General features: G+C 37.0%; 2 protein-coding genes across 6 annotated transcripts in view; one reads left to right on the forward strand and one right to left on the reverse strand.

Annotated features, from left to right (window-relative positions):
• RNMT (RNA guanine-7 methyltransferase) overlaps positions 1-3,647 on the reverse strand; it is a 20,126-nt gene extending 16,479 nt beyond the window's left edge. For 2 of the 5 annotated variants that reach the window (XR_015743164.1, XM_026699441.2), the window contains exons 1-2: positions 3,406-3,541; positions 571-779 (exon numbers count right to left, since the gene is read on the reverse strand). Coding sequence is in view for 3 of the 5 variants with exons in the window: in XM_026699441.2 (XP_026555226.1) it covers positions 571-756 (186 nt within the window). In the remaining 2 variants the exon portion in view is untranslated. Of the gene's footprint in view, positions 1-570; positions 780-3,007 lie in introns of all 5 variants that reach the window. The other 3 variants (XR_015743165.1, XM_087931030.1, XM_087931029.1) reach the window with 3 other exon arrangements.
• Positions 3,521-18,136, forward strand: MIMS1 (mitochondrial inner membrane scaffold 1). The gene is made up of 5 exons (XM_026699440.2): positions 3,521-3,785; positions 7,529-7,711; positions 9,526-10,021; positions 13,793-13,904; positions 17,435-18,136. The coding sequence occupies exons 3-5, from the start codon at positions 9,552-9,554 to the stop codon at positions 17,732-17,734; spliced, it is 882 nt and encodes a 293-aa protein (XP_026555225.2). The 5' UTR covers positions 3,521-3,785; positions 7,529-7,711; positions 9,526-9,551; the 3' UTR covers positions 17,735-18,136.
• The last annotated feature ends 955 nt before the right edge of the window (positions 18,137-19,091 follow it).

Below are 19,091 nucleotides of genomic sequence, written 5' to 3' on the forward strand. Positions count from 1 at the left end.
TTGGAGAGTATTCTGAATTCTCTACCATTCATTCCCACTTAATATTGTGTTCCAGTTCAATGAGAACTAAGCACTGTTTCATTATAGGTTTTTAATCAGCTATGAATCCAAAAAACAGACATACCATCAGATATCATGAAGTTCTTTGTTAAATGTTTTCCTGAAATATAAATATATTATGCCTGCTACATTCCCAAATTTACTAAGAAATTTATATAAACAAAAATGTGGTAATATTAGTCTTGCAAACCTCTCCTTGTCAAATCCATGCTGATTTCAAGGAATTATTACTAGTACACAGTATTGTGCTGTTTTATAAAATCTTCCCGGATATGGCTATAAAATAGTATGAAGTTCCCAATATTCATCTATGGTTGAATATATCTAAGTTTTAATTTCGCCTGTAACAGCAGAATCCTATGCAAGTATATCAAAAAGGTTTAACATAACAACCTAGAATATAAAGTTGTATGTGTTTCTAGTGTTCTACCCAAATAGTATCTTACATTTTAATTAAAAGTTTCTGGAAGAATGTGACTTCTTTAAAATATTAATATTTGAAACACTCACTGTTTTCTTTTTAGGAACCTCTTCATATTCTATTTCACGATGAAGAGTGCTTCCATCTCCATACTTATTTGCAGTTTTATCATCATTTTCAACAGGAGAATCCCTACGCCGGCATTTGATACTTCTGCTATCAGGTTCTTCTTCCAACTTTCTCTTTCGCTTTTCGCTCTCTTCTACTTCAGCCATATTAGCTGAAGAGCTTGTTACAGCTGCAAAAAAATAGTATTTTCTATTACTAAACAAGACCTTGCTGACAGACCATTCTGATAAACTGATGTCTACTGGGACATAAAGCATTCCTACCACTGGAAAATAACAAATCTTGAACTTAACTTTAATTATGATAGCATATTAATGATGCTGTTAAAGACTTGTGTTAAATTTGAATTTGCATATTTGAGTTGAAACAAGTTCATATTCACTCAAACTAATTTTGAGTCACAAGATCTATGTTATTCAAATAATCACCCTTATACAGGTAGTCCTTGACTTATGACCATAATTGAACTCCACATTTCTGTTTTTAAGTGAGATATTTGTTAAGTGAGTTTTGTCCCACTTGATGACCTTTCTTGACACATTTGTTAAGTGAATCACTGCAGTTGGTAAGTTAGTAACCTGGTTGTTAAGTGAATCTGGCTTCCTCATTGACTTTGCTTATGAGATAGCAATAGGTGATCACATGACCTTGGGACACAGTAATGGTCATAAGTGTGAACCAGTTGCCAACCATTTGAATTTTGATCACATGATCATGGGGATGCTGCAAATGATGTAACTGTGAAAAATGGTCATAAGTCACATTTTTTACTGCAGTTGTAATTTTTAGTGGACACTAAACAAATTGGTGTTAAGTCAAGGAGTACCTGTAACTCTTACTAAATATTTACTAAATATTTTAAATACAAATCAAAACAATTGATACTAAAATATATTTAAAGCAATCTTAAAGCTGCACCATCAATTTATTTACATCCATATTAACTTCTACTGCAATGAGGGTTGTTGTTGTTGTTTTTTGCTTTTTCTGGTATGTAAAGGCAGTGGTAGGCTCTGCTTTATCAATCAAATCATGCACATTAAGCTGATTCCTATACCTTTCCAGGATATCCTGTTACAACTCATTCCAACCAAGTTTTCTTCTTACATGCCTCCCTCTCTAAGCCCCTTAACCCCCACTAGATTATTGGGATAAAAGATTATATTCTTAATCCTATTTTTACTGGTAAAATCCAGAAAAAAATGTCACCTGTGCATGCACATCAAGAATGTAGGGTAAACTTTTGAAGCAGCCTCATTAAAAATTGAAGCAGCCTTGCAAAAACAATGGCAGGTTTGTTAGTTCAAACAGGTGCTTCATTCTTATTAATGTGAACTGCAAAACCATTCCAAATGCTTTGCACCATTCTAGCTTTTCATATCCTAAGCTATCTTTCATTTTATTTTCTTCATATCAGTAGATAGGCAGATGGAAAAGAAAAAAGTGCTTTAGCCTTACTACTTTTCCTTCATGGTAGCTAATTCTTGGAGAGTGGAAAAGAAGCTAAAAATGGGCGTGACACATCCAGTCCGTGGGCCGCAACTGGATACAACAAACATACAACAAACCGGCACTCCTCACCCCGGTAGCCACACAGAACAAAATAGCGTAAACCGCCATGACTAACTAGAAGGATCTTGAGAGATTCTTGGTTAGTTGGGCTACGAAAGAGATGAAAGCAAGGATCTTGAGAGCTCATTTGATGTAGCAGTTAAGGTGCTGAGCTAAGTTGCTGTTGAGTTTTTAAAGCTTTTTTAAAAAGTTTTTAAAGATTTTTAAGAAGACACTGGACAGTCAGTCTACTTGTCTGAAATGGTATAGGCTCTCCTACTAGAGCAAGGGGCTGGACTAGATAGAGCTGGAAGACCTCCAAGGTCCCTTCCAGTTCTATTCTGATGTTATTCTGATGAAGGTGCAAAGACTAGGAGTCCTTGGCCTCTCTTGGTATGAAACCCAGCTGGGTGATTTTGGGCTGCGACACGCTCCCTCAGCGCAGACAGCATCGCAGATTGTTGTTGTGAGGAAAATAAGAGGCGGGGTATTAGATATCTTTGCAGCCTTATGTATTTAAAAAAGGGGGGAGAAACATGTAATACAGGTAGTCCTCGACTTATTACCACAATTGGGCCCAAAATTTCTGTTGTTAAAGAAGTGTGTTAAGTGACTTTTGCCCCGTTTTACGACCTTTCTTGCCACAGTTAAGTGAATCCCTGCAGTTGATAAGTTCATAACCCGGTTTGTTAAGTGAATCCCTGTTTCCCCACTGTCAGAAGGTCGCAAAAGGGGATCGCATGACCTTGGGACCCAGCAACAATCATAAAAACGAACCAATTGCCAAGCATCTGAATGACCATAGGGATGCCGCAAAGGTAGTAACTGTGGGGAAAAAAACGGTACCGATGTGACTTTGAACCGTCACTAAAGGAGCTGTTGTAAGTCGAGGACTACCTGTAATCCCCAACAGCTGGAGACTGGCGCCCAGTTGATTCCCTGCCAGCCGTTCTTATCGTGTCTCGGGTCCTTCCTTGGGTGACCCCAGAAACGGGCGCTCCACCTCCGAGACCACCAAGAGACGCGGAGAGAAGCGTCCAACGTTAACGGGACAGCCCGGCCCCGTTTTCCCTGACGCGACACTTTTTTTTTTTTTTTTTAAAGCAACCTTCCCAAAAGGCGGTCAGTCAGACCCGGCGAAGAAGTTGCAGGCCCCACTCGCGGGCTGAGAGGAAAATGCCAAAACTGAGGCCAGGCCTCAACGGCGCCTTCCCGCGCGCGCCCGTAACCCAGCGCAAGCTCACCCTCCTGCTTCTCCGAAGCGGCGACGTCGGTCTCCCGCTCTTAAGAAACGAGGCGCCTCCCTGGTTTTTTTTTTTTTTGTTTTTTTCCCCGTTTTCCATCCGGGGTCGCCCTGGCCACTTCCTCTTCGGAAAGGTCATGGAAAGTGGGCGGGGCGGCGGGGCGGGAAGCGGAAAAGATCCTAGAAGGGCTCCTTCCCGGAGCGGGGTGGGGGTGGGGAGGAGGGAAGAGGGAAAGGCGCGCCCGAGGGTCGGGACGTCCAAAGGCACGTGGGTCGCCTGAGTCAAGGGAGCGCAGCCGGGAGGGAAAGTGTGGGCCCGGCGCGCCTGGCGGGCTCTCCTCCTGCACCTGCGAGGGGGAAAGGGACACCTCTCTCAAAAAGGTACCGAGCGGTCTGGACAGAGCAGGGAGGTTCGTCTGGTCTGCGCCCGGAGGAAACCACCCAGGGAGGGGTCGGGGTCGGGGTCGCCTTTGGCGGACTATCTTGCTTGTCGGAAATCCCCCTGCCGGGAAAGCTGCGGAGAGAGGGTCGCCTTTAGTTCCTTGAACGCTGCTTGCCAGCCTTGCTGTAGCATTACGTCAGTCTTTCCCGTCCGAAGCGTCTCAAGGATGCTGAGACTCCAAGCCCCATAAGCCCCAGCTAGGATGTGCGCCTGTTGGGACTTGCAGCCCCAACACGCGCACCTGCTCCGAAAAGACCGCCTGGAACGCCCCTGGGCGGTGACTGCAGCACCAGGTGGCATTTCAGTGCCTGAAGTTGGAGACTCTTTATTGTATTTTTTATTTTATTTGGTTTGTCAATTGCTTACAAGATAATAGGTATAAGTAAAAACATAGTTATGAATACATGGATACATATAAGAAAAATAAAAGAAGCTGTAGGACAGAGACCCTTATGCAGGCCCACTTTTTTTCCCTTATTATCCTCCACTTACAACAGCTCCTTTATTGACCTTTTGAAGTTACAAGGGCACTGGGAAAAAAGGGACTGAGGACTTGGCAACTGACTCATATTTATGACGGTTGCGGTGTCCCGGGGTCATGTGATGCTTTTTGCCATCTTCCAAACAAGCCAGGTCAATGGGGAAGCCGGATTCACTTAACAAGGGTGTCATGAATGTAACAACTGCAATTATTCACTTAACAACTCTGGGAAGAAAAGTCGTAAAATGGGGCAAAACTCACTGAAATGTCACACTTATGAACAGAAATTTGGGCTCAATTGTGGTCGTAAGAGGACGGCTACCTGCATTTAACTGGAGTGTGTGTGAGAGAGACGGAGCCAACAAGTTTTCGTGTGTGTGTGTGTGTGTTGTGAGGGTGGGTTTGTAAATGCCTTCTTGAAAGGTTTGGCATAGCTTGGGTTAGTGTTTTTCTCTCTTTGTGGTAGCCCATGTAGTGTGAGGGCCCTAAAGGGTTTTTATATATCTATTTGGAAGTATTTGTTGCAAATATATTGTGGCAATTATGGAGTAAAGGAAGAAATTCAACAAAAACTTTTTTTCCAGGTCTGATATACCAAAATCATTAGTTTATGGCAAAATGGTTTTTATTAGAATAGCTGTTTGTTTTGAAGTGGTTGCAACAACCAATATTTGCTAGAAGTATTTAGAAAAGAAAAGGTTATATTTCAGGAATATTCATGAAAGAGAAAAAGTAATTGAGGTGAAACAAAATCTGTGATGATTCCCCCATTCTTGGCAAAACTTCAGAACACTTTTAGGCATGAAACAGTGAGGCTTGGAACTCTCTTGGGCTGCAGAAATCTGGGTAATTGTTAGAAGGCATCAAATAAATTAAACAGAGCTGCTGCCTCCTAGTGGTTATTAAATTAATACAGGTCAGAATTCGCCCTAGTCTTGAATATATTCATTTACCATGAATATAGAAATATTCTAAAGGAATGAAATGTGAAGAGATTGATAGGCTGCATGTTCCTGATCTTTCAGTCTAGACACAATGTTTTTAAGCAATTGCTTCTTTCCAATGCAGGAGGACATCCTGGCATTATATATTTAATTATCAGTTGGGCTTATTTAAAATAAACCTTCTTTTCTAAGATATACAGAAGAACCCAGTTTGGTTAGTGGTTAAGGCATCAGGCTAAAAATTGGGAGACCAGGTGCCAGTGTTGCCTTAGGCAGGCATGAAGCCACATGGCTGACTGGTCCGGTCATGTTCTCTCAGCCCTAGGAGGGAAGCAATAGTCAATTACTTCTGAAATCTTGCCAAGAAAACCATAGGTAGTGTCCAAGCAGTGGTCAGGAGTCAAGATTGATTCAATGGCATAAGAAGAAAGCTATACCTGAAGCTAACATTGCAGGCATTCATAGAAACATGACCTAGTATCCCCCCTCCCTATTGTATTTAAAGGTTTATCTGCAAAGTTTACCTCTCAGTCCCTGGCTGTCTGCCAAAACTAATTTCTATCTGATAGCATGTGCAAAGATAAGGCTAGCTTGGAATACTAAAATTATCTCTACTTGGCTACTATCATTTGTTTCCTATATATAAGCCACATATGCATGGCCAATAGAATACAAAATACCCACTTTAGGAAAAGTTTTATATCTGAAGTACTAAAAAAACTGAAGCAAACAAATGAAACCAGAAAATCCAATGTCTTTTCAGCAAGATACACCATTGATTGAATTACAGTACAGATTACAGAGTGTACATCTATGCATACCTAATCTCAGCAGATCAATCTACATAGAGTCTTTAGAACGGGGGTGTCAAACTCAAGTTCCACAGACCAGATCCAGCCCGCAGGGGGGAGCTTAAATCCGGCCCACGGGGCAGCCTGGAAATATCATGGGACTGGAGGCTAAAATGGACTGCATGCAGGCCCCCCTGTGCCTCATTTTCACTCTTCATGGCCTCCTGCAGCAAATGGGCCTAAAAACAAGCTGAAAAGGGGCCATGCGGCCCGTTTTCAGCTGGCAGAACGGTGCAGGAGGCCAATGGGGTGAAAATGAGGCTCAGAGGGAGGACCCCCCCCATGCCCGGTTTTTGCCAGCAGGATGCTGCAGGGGGCATCCATACAGCCTCCCCATGCTGCCCCCCCACCCCTGGCCTGCAGAGAGAACTACAATGCTGATCCGGCCCTCAAAGAAATCTAGTTTGACACCCCTGCTTTAGAACTTGTAAATACACTTTAACATTATCACAAGTGAAGGTATATAACTTAGATCATATCATTATGTCTTACAGCTTCACAATCAAAAATTCCAAAAGTATGGACCAAATTAAATCATTCACACAGAATTGGGGGGGGGGGGAGATAATGAGCTTAGATACAAATGCATACTCTACTTTTTTTAATCCTAATGGTTATTAAACTTTTGTAGGACTTCTGAAGATGTCATAATCATTACACTGGTGTCCTGAGTCTAAATATCCAGAAAAACTAAGAACACACACAAAATGCACAGACACTTGATCGTAGCAAGTGTCTGAACAGTGCAGTACAGAATCTTTTTGAATGGCTAGGTACACTTTGGAATCTTATTAATGCAGTGTGCATAGTGCAAGAAGATAGATGATGACATGAAAGCCAGTTTTGAAGTTCCAAACAAAAGTAAGCCATCCCTACAGATGTTGCTTAGTGGGCAAGAGATAAACTTTCCTACTGCTGCTACTACAGGAGAAATGCATGTTCGATGCCCCAATTCCCTGTTCCCTGGATGCCCCAATTCTCATAATTTTCCAAATAAGCAAGGGGAAGATGTGGGTGGAGGGGAGGGAAATGTTATTTTAAATTCAAAAGGAATCTATGTGGGGAAATTCCTCTTACCCTTTCTGTTTTGATTAAAAATCACACTCAGCCCCTTACCCTCTACTGAATCAAAACTGAAGCTACATTACTTTGAGTCCTTAGGCTTTCCAAGGAGTAGAAAAGTTGTTTTTTAAGGACCGTGAATATTTTCTTTACAGTGTAGGTTTTAGATGCACATCTTAGCTTACAATCATAATACGATCATTATCTTGTACTTCAGAAATAATGCTGTGTAATGCCAAATATTTGACATCAAGACTGTCTTAGACTATAATGTAAGCCAAAGAAGTTAATTTATTGTATTGTAGATATTGTCTCAGTTTTGAAAATGTCTATTTTTTTTGTAGGTTTTGCTGTTACTGGAAGCTGAAGGTCCTTTTGATTGAAGGAATATTTAGATCTATTCGTTGTGAGGTTTTATGATATACCTGAAGACAATGACTTGATCATGACTCTCTTCCAGTGGTGTAATATATCTGTAATGTTTTGTCCTAGTGGCAAATTTTTGGTTCAAAGACTGCTGTAAACTGGTGAGGAATTTTTTCTCCTTAATAATACAAATTATTAACTGTCTTTGTACAACTATTGTCAAATTAGATTACTCATTTGATACTCTGTATTAATGACTTATTTGGACATAAAGGCACCATAGCATATTCACTCTTTCAAATGAGCATGTGTGTGCCTTCTAGTAATCTCACAGTTAAATATCACTTGCACGAGCACAAGATTTTCAAATATTCAAGTTTTGCTCCAAACTTGTTCTTAATTATGGGTGATGCTGCTGATTAACAAACTCTATTTAAGATTTGTAGTTCTATTGGCTGTCCTTCTTAAAGAGACAATTATTATGGGCATCTAATTGAAGACAGGATTTTTTTTGTACTGGTGACAAGATTAGCATGCAGTTGCAATGAGCCTTAAATGACATCACACATTTGAATTCAGTAAGGAGCTTTAAGTATTACCGTAAGGTTAAAAGTGAGTGATTTGACCAGCTGGAATCAAGTATAGCTAATAAAAATAGATTGAAATAGTGCAATATTTCTGAAGTTCAGATGGCTTTTTTGTATGCCACTATATATATAGCTGTGCTGTTAATTTATTATAGAAAAATCATTTTATTTTTATCTGGTGTAAGCATTATAAATTGTCTTTGTAATATCTATTATCCTTATAATAAGTCTTACACTGTACTGATAGCATTGTGAAGTTTCACAGTGCTATTGGTACAGTAACTTTTATGGTTTAATTAATAGTCAGTGAAAAGCATCATTGTAATAAATTGGCACTTTGGAAGTTTTTTTTAACAGTAGAAAATTATCCAAGGAAGTGATTGCATTATTTAAATAGTAAAATTTTAATGTTAATTTTCTGTATGTTTTGAACTTGACTTTCCAGCCATAATATGCTTACTTCTCAAATTCTGTTATTCTGTTACTGCCCAAGTCTATAAAGCAAATTAAATTCAGTTTGAGAAGTAACTTTGATCTGAATTCAAGTTCAAATTGGGAGTTCAAATTTTGCTTTGGTGTTTTTGATAAATTATTGTTGCTGGCATTATTCTTCACATACCTGCATTGGAATAAAATTATGTTGAAACTACCCCTCTCATTCATGTTTTATAAATAGAAAGCATTTTAGGTGAAGAAGAATCATTATGGATCAGTTCATAAAACACATTGCATATGTAAACTAATATTGGTTAACCAATTAGATAAATAGATAAAATAAACTTCCACACATTTTTCTTAGTATTACATGACAAAATTTGGTCACACTTAAGAAAATGGAATCATTTTAATTTGGAAGTTAATTAAATAAAACTGATTAGAATGTTTAGTACATTTTGCTTATCTATAGCATTAACTCACAGAAAAAGTTATACAATTATTGTTTAGGAAAGAGAAAACAAAATCACAATTGTAAAATCTTTGCATTCACAACACTTGTCGTAGTGCTAAAATGATACACTAGAGGGCAGGCTATAACTTCAGATTGCTATGTCTAATGCATTGTACTAATATACAGCTAATACTAATGTGCAACATAAGCATTTATCAATAGAATGTAATTAATATTTTTGGTTTTTTATGAATACCTGGGCTTCTTTGATCCCTCGTAAAATGCAGGGAATTCTTGGAAAAAAGGGTCTGTTCACCTTCTAAATTACTGTATGTGGATTTTGCATAAATCAGGTTTGCAAATTACATACTTCAAGATTTGATTATACTAATAATTTGAGTAAGGCATTGACCCGATTTTTCTTGTTTTTACTATGTAATTATGAAAGCAGGAATAATTCTTTGATTAATGTAACAATCCAACTCTTAATATTTCTTAGGAGCTGTATACAAAACTATCAGCACAATGCTGCCACAAGCGACCAAAATGCAGAAACCGTTCCAGCTGGCATTTAGGACATGTTTGCTATCCTACCGCTCCTGTATCTTTCCATACATCAAAGGGAAAACATCCTTACATCCAATAAGGCAGGGAAAGATGTCCCTGGTGCTGAGCTGCCAAAGTCAATATCTGCATATGTCCGCTCCTTTGGGGGTTTCCAAAGAAGGGGGCTTGATGGGCAAGGCATCTTCCCAACCTGAAGACCCTCAAAATAAAGAACCAAAGGGAGAAAACCTTACCACGTCGGCTGGTAATTTTGCCAAGGAAATACCTATACAGCCCAATTCTGTAGAACTTGACCCTTTACAAGATAAATCCATTAGCCTTGTGCAAAGATTCAAGAAAACTTTTAAACAGTATGGCAAAGTTCTGATTCCTGTGCACCTTTTGACCTCCAGCATATGGTTTGGAACTTTTTACTATGCAGCTTTAAAGTAAGTGCAGAGCTATTATATATACAGAACACCAATGATAATGCATCTGTTATAATTCATGTTGTGTACTTTTTAAAAAAAAATGTACATAAATTTGGGGAGGATGGACCTGAAGAAAGGGAAGAGCCAGTGCTATCTTGGATTTCATTTGAAAATAACAATGTGTATTATCTTAATTGGCCATGCATTCAGTGAATGCATGGCCAATTAAGAGCACAGGATAGTTTAAAGACTGAGAATTTAACAAACACTGTTTTGCTTATTGAAAGCCTTGGCTATCCCCAAGAAGAGTAGAATTAAAGAGCCTGGAGCTTATCATATTTGAAATTAGAAAAAAATCTTAAAACATTATCAAGAATCTCTGATCATACCTGAACAATTTCTATGAAAATACTTGATTTGTATGAGAAAATTTAGATGTACAGGAGAAGTAATGGTGAAAGCAGTTGTAACTTTTCTGAGTAGGAAGCTCAAATGCACATAAAGTGCCTATGCAAACTCTAAAATAAAATTGATTTTAATAGATTAACTAAAGTTGTAAGTGTATACTAATAATAATCCCCTTGAACTCAGTGGGAATTTTAATACAATTCTGCAAAATCACAAATTAGATGTTTTTTTCTGTTGGAGGTCTCTCCCTCACTCTTGTTCTGTGCCACTTTATTGATTAGTGGAAAGTAGAATTTTTGAGTAGTGAAGAAAATTTGTGTTAGAGGCCATCTTTCATTTATTTCCATGTGTTCACATGCCAACAACTTCTGTTAGGTTTTAGAAAGCTCCAAATTTAGTTCCTGGCCTACCACTTCAGAAAAAACAGCATTTTTAAAAAATCATTATCTCCATTACTTTTCAAAATAAAATTACAAAGTCAACATTTATGTATTGATTTGCTTTGTGCAGTAAAACATAATGTTTTTAAGCAATAACTCTGCACAAATGACTTATGACACCTGTTGCATCTCTGTGGTTACATGATCAAAATTCAGATGCTTGGCAACTGGCATGTATTTATGATGGTTGCAGTGTCCTGGGGTCAAGTGATCACCTCTTACACCCTTCTAACAAAGAAAGTCAATGGGGAAGCCAGATTCACTTAATGACTGTGTTACTAACTTAACTGCAGTGATTCACTGAACAGCTGAGGCAAGGAGGTTGTAAAATGGGGCAAAACTCACTGAAAACCATCTTGCTTAGCAACAGAAATTGTGGCTCAATTGTAAGCATAAATTGAAAGCTACCTTTAAAAAAAAGACAATAAGATGTCATCTTATGAAAAAATAGTAGTGTGAGGGAGTCTATATATAAAATAGGAAGTTATTCTTGTGTTTATAGCAGTTCTGATGTTTTATTTTCTATTTAATCCTAACTTTATTTCAAAAGGTGAGTGGTTTCTTATATTGTGTAACATGTAAAGATGCTAATGATGAAGCTAGAATAAGTAGTACAGGTTTAATTAGTACCTAAGAAAATATATGTGAATGTATAATATGGGCTGTGAATGTATAATATAGGACCTCTGCTCAGTAATTCTGCTTCATGCTTGCATACATGCTCTAAACCTTACTAGTGAATATTTAAAATATCTCTGGCTTAAGTTACAATATTGGAACCCCTGCCATATACACAAAAGTGTGACAAAGTTCAGTGGAATTAATCTTACGTACATATGAATAGACTAGCACTTCAAATGAGTTTCAAAGGCTCTGTACTGTATGAATTCAGGATCCTAAATATATTTGAATTCCTTTGTAGATTTAAAATATGATGTCTTGTTGAAAACTAAAAACAGTCATCCCAAACGTTAATATTCTAGCTTCCTAATTTAGATCCTTACATTTGTTTAAAACTGTGTCAAGCTACGTGATCAAGAAGTAAATGTAATTAATATCTGTAATATCTAATAAAACCAGCTATTTATTTTTTCTGAATACCTGAAGATAAATATGTATCTGGAAACGAAATTTTAAATAGCTTGGATATTTATTACCCTGAGAAGGGATAAATTTAGAATGACATTTAGACCCATTGCTTTTAGAAAGGGCACTTAATGCCATCTGGTTAGAATAGCTAAAACAGTTATAATACCTTCTGATGCCAGAGACACTTGTCCTTCTGCTCACTAATTATCATTGTTCTACCTCTTCTGAGAGGCCACAAATTGTAACCTACTTAAAATGAATAAATCTTCACTTCAGCATTGCCAGTAATTGGCTCATTAGCCATTTATTTACTGTAATTTAGGAGTAAATGATTACCCATTTCCAAAGAGATCAGCAGTTAAGTTTCTATCCTAGCAAATCTGGTTTCAAGACCTTATAAACTTTCTTACAATCAAAAGTGATAGAATTCATAAAGATGAGCTACAAAGAAAAGCACAGTTATTAAAAGGTCAAGGTTTCCCCTGTCCAGTTGTGTCCTATCCAAGGAAGCCAGCATTGTCCGAAGATACTTCTGTGGCCATGCGGCTGGCATATCTATACGCCAAAGCACATAGAATGCTGTTACCTTCCCACCAAAGTGATATCTATCTACTTACATTTGCATGCTTTCAGACTGCTAGGTTGGCAGGAGCTGGGGCAGGAACAGGAGTTCACCCCATCACACAGTAGTTGGGTTTCAGAAGTTGCCCATTTTCCAGTCAAGAGTCTTTTAATCAAGCCTTAAGAACATAATTGAATTTCTTCTCAGAGAAACATATAGGGTTGTGACACTTCACTTTTTCATATTGTGAGTTATATTCAGTAAAGTTTCCAGCAATAACTCTCCAAGGAACGGGTTAAGTATTGTTTGAAATCAGCCGAAGTTCATTGGTACAAACGGACCAAGCTTAACATTTGATACTCAATTTTAATTTAATGGAAACTGCATGTTCAGAATAATGTTTAATTCATGTTTTCAGAAGAAGCTGACCATATTTTTCTCTTAAGACATATTAAGTAATTGTGGAACATGTTTAGACAAGAAGTTGATATATACAGATAGAATTTTGATTTTTTTTTTAAACTTGGCATTATCTACCAAGTTAGCTTTTATGATTTTATGGTTTAGGCAAACATTCCCAAATTATTTTAATGCGAATCATATAGTCTGCTCTGAGGACTAATACTTTCATTCATCTTGAATTACCACAATAAAGACAATAGTGAAATAACTCTAAGACTTTAGAGTTATATCTGAATAGCCTAGAGAGGTGATTCCCAACATTTTAATCATCAGTTTTGAAGACCACTATATTAGTCAAAGATCATCAATCTGGCCCCTGCAGATACTATATTGTGTTTGTTCCCTTCCATTTGGTACTTTTAAGATTCATAATTTAGGGGAGAAATAAGCAGAGCCATACAAAATCATTACATCTTCCAAGTTGCTTGTTTTCCCACCTGAAGTATCAAATTGACAATCTGGTGAAATTTTCGCTATTTAGATATGTTTATACTTCTATATACATACACAGATATACATACAAACTTAATTTGGAATCTGTATAATAGATCGTGTAAAGCACCTTCCCAGATCCCTAGGGCATGGAACACAGGTTGTAAATCATAGTTTTAGAATATTGAAATTAAATTTCAAAACTGGAAATCTTCTGTATGTGATATACTTCATGTTTTCCCTCTTATAACCTATTGACCATTACCTTGTATCAGTTGAGGAAAAAAATGAGCGGTTTGTTGTCAAATGTAAAAATACTTCTTTACTATAACTCTACAAAAAACTTTACCAACATAGGAATGATGTAATTTATTTTAATATGTCTTCATTTTTCAGGGGAGTAAATGTCGTTCCATTTCTTGAATTCCTAGGGTTGCCTGAAAGCATTGTAAACATCCTAAAGCATTCTCAAAGTGGAAATGCATTAACTGCCTATGCATTGTATAAGGTAAGTCGATCTATGGGTTTCTTAACACACTCACAGGAATATTTGAATGTACCGTTACCATAGAAGAGAATATCCGTAGCTCAGAGTTGAACTTTGAAGACCTTGGTGCTCTCTGAGCTTCACTGTTTGCTTGCCGTTGTTTTATTATCTGACTAGCAAATGTGGGATTTGTGTGTATCCATGAACATAACTAGCAGTTAGAAGACACAATGAAAACTCCTTAATCTCACAACACATGGACAGATTCACCATAGTTTCAACTGGAAAACTGTGCATCTTAGAGAAAATTAAATTCAAAAACACTAGGAAATTCCCGGAAGTTTGGCATTAAACAAACAGATATCAATGGACACATAGAGATAAACCACATTTACAAACCATTCAAAAGAGATAGTTTAAAGCTACCAGACAAATGAACAGAAAACAATACCCTACTCAAGGAATTGCCAAGGAGAAAACCATTACCCTCCCCCCCACCCCACCCCCACTAATATTAGCAGGACGAACAGAGAGCAAAGCACCAAGAATCACATTAGGTAATTAAACCTCCTTAATTCGGGGCATTCTGATGTGTGGCAGATTGCTAGAATTTGTGGACAGAGGTGGGTTAAGGAAAACTGAATCCATGAACCTCATACTATCCCTACAGAATTACGAGTGAACCTCTGGGATTTTGCGTTCAAAGTATGCAATTATGTGTGTGTGCATAATTACCGAGGAATAGATTCTGCCATGAAGGCTCTGAATAGATACAACAATGCTGTAATTAATAAAATAAATGATCTATGTGATGATGAAAGAAAATATGTTAAATCCGATTACATAATTTGATGTTTATGATGGAAAATATTTAGTTGGATGCAAACATTTAAAAAGCAGTTTGTAAGAAAGTTTAAAAAAAAAAACAGGGCTGGAGGAATAAAAAAGGAAGAAGGTCAGTAATGAAGAATGGCACATGTTTAGAAAACAAGAAGACATTGGGTTGCATTCAGTGGCATCATTCTGCTCATCAGATTGTCTTCTTCCTCCCTGCTTGTGATCCTCTAGAGGAGATTTGGGGTGAAGCTGGCAAGTCAGGGAGAGGACAACCTTAGAAAACCACTTTGCCCAAGTGCACTTATACAGCAGTCCCACTGAGTGGCTCTTGGATAGTGTATCACTATCTAAAAAACATTTACTGTCATGGGGAAATGTTCCATTTAAATTTTCTATATTTTACAACCTTTATAATATATCGCTTGTTTAGTAAAATATGACTTTTTGCAAAATGTAGTTGGTCACAAACTTAGTTAATTTTTTTTCAAATATTCAAAGGCCTTAACAAGTGATGTAAGATTAGATTAGTTGCTCCAGGAACCTCATTTGCAGTTCCCTCTATTAGCCTTTGGCACGACAAAGGCTTGCTTTCCCATCAGTGTTTCCATTACTACCCTGGCACTCTTATTAGTGCCACATGTTGGAATAATAATGGAATGTTAATAGTATTGCTTTGCAATGCATCCTGACCTTTCTTTTATAAATACAAAAGGGGGAAATTCATTGCAAAGCAATACTGTTTAATTTGCTTATGTGCCTGGGAACTTATGACTACCAATGCCATTTGACAACTTTAAAAGTGCTGGTTATGTGGAATTATTTATAATTTAAAAATTATCTCTTAAAAATAATACAAAAATGCCCAGACATAAAATATTGTTAATCTTTACATACTCTAAACTTTAGGTTTAAATATATCTGATAATAGTTTAAAATGGATGTTCTGATTTTCAGCCTTAAAGGACAACTTTGGAAAATAGTGTTGTTGTTTTTACAAAAAGCATAATTTTAATTTTTTTATTTCTGCATCTCAGTACTTTAAAGACAAAAGTTTTGCTTTATTGCATGACAAATAATTACTTTCTTGTTTCAATAGCATTTAGGATTTTAAATACCCACGTGCACTAAAATTTTTTTTATTTTTCTCAGATCTCTTTTTCTCTGCTTAATGCCACATATTTTGAGCTTAATCTCTTCTATCCATGCTGAAATATTTGCTAAAAACATGTCAATAAGGCACTATTAAATAAAGTAGAAGGGGTTTTTAAAGTATTTTTTAAAGTAGAATCTATGTCAGCGGTGGGCAACTATGGCCCTTTTATGACCTGTGGACTTCAACACCCAAAATTCCTGACGCTGGCTCAGGAATTCTGGGAATTGAAGTCCATAACTTGTAAAGGAGCCATTGTTGTCCACCCCTGATCTATGTATATAAAAGCAAAATACCACTCATGCATCATCACAAAATCTCCAGAACCGTAAAGCCTACAAACTTGAAATTTGGCACATAGGTTCCACTTGGCTTCTAGGTGCTCACTAAGAAAGGATTTTTCAAAATGACCATCAGAGCATTAGTATTTTGTATATTATTATTAACATGCCCTGATGCTAAGGACTTCTACTCCCCCTCCCCACCTGAAAGGAAATCTGTTCCAAATGCAAAACGTAAGCAGAGGAGAGGAGTTTCTGTTTCAGTTTTACAGCACCAAGCAACTTTAGTACAGAACAATTGAGCTAAGCCATGCCCAGGCTCCTGTCTCCTTGTTCACACAGCAAATACTGTTTCAGCTTCCAAACAGCCCTCAATTCTCACACACTGACAGGATGCTAGCCAGATGAATACCGATGGATGCTGGTAAGCAGAGGAATAATTTTTTCCCTTTATTTTCCTCCCCCAAAACTAAGCCCAACCACGTAGTTTCACAGCGAAGCACAGGCATTGAGCAAGTGTTTAAATAAATACAAAACACCAAACTATAAACCAAGAAATTTGTTTATGTCTTTTCATTTAATATCTCATAATATATCATTACATAAAACTAAAAACTGAAAATAACTATTTGGGTAGGAAGAAAAATGAAAATGCACACAAAGTACAAAGTTGAAAAAGAAATAAAAACTGCATAAAAGCCCTATTTAATTCATACAGAGATAGTATTTTCTTTCTTTAAATATTTTGAAAGCTTTCAACTGGTCTCTAGGAATTATTGTGCTAGCGAAAATTTTCATAGTACCCCCTTAGAAAATGTAATTGTCGTTCAGTGACTATATTTTATTTTTAGCTTTATTCAAATGAAGCTGCACAATTCAACTATCAAAGCTTTAAGAGCAACACAATAATTCAGACAAATCATGAGACTAAATTCAGCTTTCTCTTCCATCTTCAACAGTTCTCTAAAGTATTTTGCAGGTGATGCATTCTGCATTTCAGAATAAATTTTGGGAGGCGCAAGTGTTACTGATGGGAGCAACTGAACAGTGACTGAATGACTTTTTAAAATGCATAGAACTACCAATATCTCTTTAGGGAATGCTTTGGATAGTTTGGAAAGCTTCCTTGCTAGGTTTATGTCAGTACTTTAACTTCACTAGCACAAGTGTTTAAAGAGCTGTAGCTAAGCCAAGCCTGTAAATGCTATTGGACAATAGAATTTAAAGTCACTTGAGTCCTTAATGTTTTTATATGTTTTACATATACTTTTTTTTTTTGCAAGATTGCAACTCCAGCCAGATACACAGTGACATTAGGAGGAACATCCATCACTGTGAAGTATCTTCGCAAGCATGGATATATGTCCACACCACCTCCAGTGAAGGAATATATTCAAGACCGAATGGAAGAAACAAAAGAACGAATCTCGGGAAAAATGGGGGAAACAAGAGACATGATTAGTGGCAAAATGGAAGAAACAAAAGAAAAATTAACTGAGAAAATGGAAGAAACAAAAGAGAGGATAACTGAAAAGATACAAGAAACCAAAGAGAAAGTTTCATTTATAAAGAAAAAAGAATAGGAAATTTAGAGTAAAAGGTGATGTTTTTAATCCATTAGAATGTCTGAAATATATGTTCTTGCTACTGTTCATGTCTATTTTGTTATAGGCTGAAAAGACATTTGAAAGCTAAAAAGATAACGCTTAAGACTTGCACTGGCCTTAATAGAATTATCCAACCTTTTCCAATGTATGATGTAGTAAATGACACAGTTCTCTCCACAACTCAGTTCCTGAAAAATATTCTTTGGTCGTCCCATCGGTGACTTGAATGAACATTTGATGAAGCTGATATTCCTGCCTGGCATCACTCACCTTGTTGTAAAACCAAGTATTAAAATGGCTCAGTCATGTAAACAATGTCTTGAATATTAGAAATTGTGTCAATATTTGTATATTAATTAATCTTAGTATCTCTAGAAAGATCAGGTAACTAGAAAGCTGTTATATTCCATATTCTTTTTATAAAAAAAATGACTGAAAACGATGCGTGAGGCTCAATGAAATGGTACTAAATGTAATTGCATATTTATATTGCAAAATGGATTTTGATTCTTTAGGCTAAAGTAAGTATTACATTTCATATCACTGATAAAGCTTTAAAAATGAAGGAGATAGATCTATCTTTTTTCATGGAGTTAAAAAAGAAAAAAATACAACCATTTTTGTAAAAAAAAATCCAATATTGTTATTAGAGGCTAAACATAGTAACAGTACAATAATAACATTATTGTATTATTGAATACTATAGATTCATCTCAGGTGGGGTTTTGGATATTTATAGGGAGACGGCTGAGATCAAGAGACTATAATATCCATGTATTATTTTGGTGATCCCAACTCTGAACATTGGCATTCCAGGTATTTCTCCTGTAATGAGAAGAGGTCATGGGCAGGTAACAGAATAAAACAGAGATCTCCAAACTTGGCAACTTTAAGACTTGTGGACTTCAAGTTTCAGAATTCTCCTGCTGGCTGGGGAACTCTTGGAGTTGGAATCCACAAGTCTTAAAATTGCAAAGTTTGGAGACCCCTGGAATAAGGGATGAAAGCATCAGGGTGAGAAGAATTTTAGAAATGACTGTCATATCCATGTTAAGATCCATGGTTTATATCACTATCTCTGTTGTGATTTGAAAGAATGCGTTCAAAGTGCTTTATATTAATGTAAGTCAAACACTTTGTTAAGTAATAATTCAATTACCGTATTTTTCAGAATATAAGACACTCCAAAGTATAAGACACACCAAGCTTGGGGGGGAGGGGGAATCTGCCTCTGCCTGCCAGCAATTTGCCTCCTTACATCAAGCAGCCTGGTCAGTTTCAGCACAGCCTGATTAGCACAAGCAGCTGATTGTTGGTGAATCAGCCTCCTGAT

The sequence above is a fragment of the Pseudonaja textilis genome, chromosome 3, assembly GCF_049901715.1.
Source record: "Pseudonaja textilis isolate UNSWEBS1 chromosome 3, rPseTex1.2, whole genome shotgun sequence".
NCBI classification, from domain to species: Eukaryota; Metazoa; Chordata; class Lepidosauria; order Squamata; family Elapidae; genus Pseudonaja; species Pseudonaja textilis.

Excerpts from the sequence above, each read along its gene's own strand:
- MIMS1 (XM_026699440.2), top strand. The coding sequence starts at position 9,552 with ATGCTGCCACAAGCGACCAAAATGCAGAAACCGTTCCAGCTGGCATTT. Across the intron at positions 10,022-13,792 it reads TTTTACTATGCAGCTTTAAA|GGGAGTAAATGTCGTTCCAT; the intron begins GTAAGTGCAGAG and ends TTCATTTTTCAG. Across the intron at positions 13,905-17,434 it reads CTGCCTATGCATTGTATAAG|ATTGCAACTCCAGCCAGATA; the intron begins GTAAGTCGATCT and ends TTTTTTTGCAAG.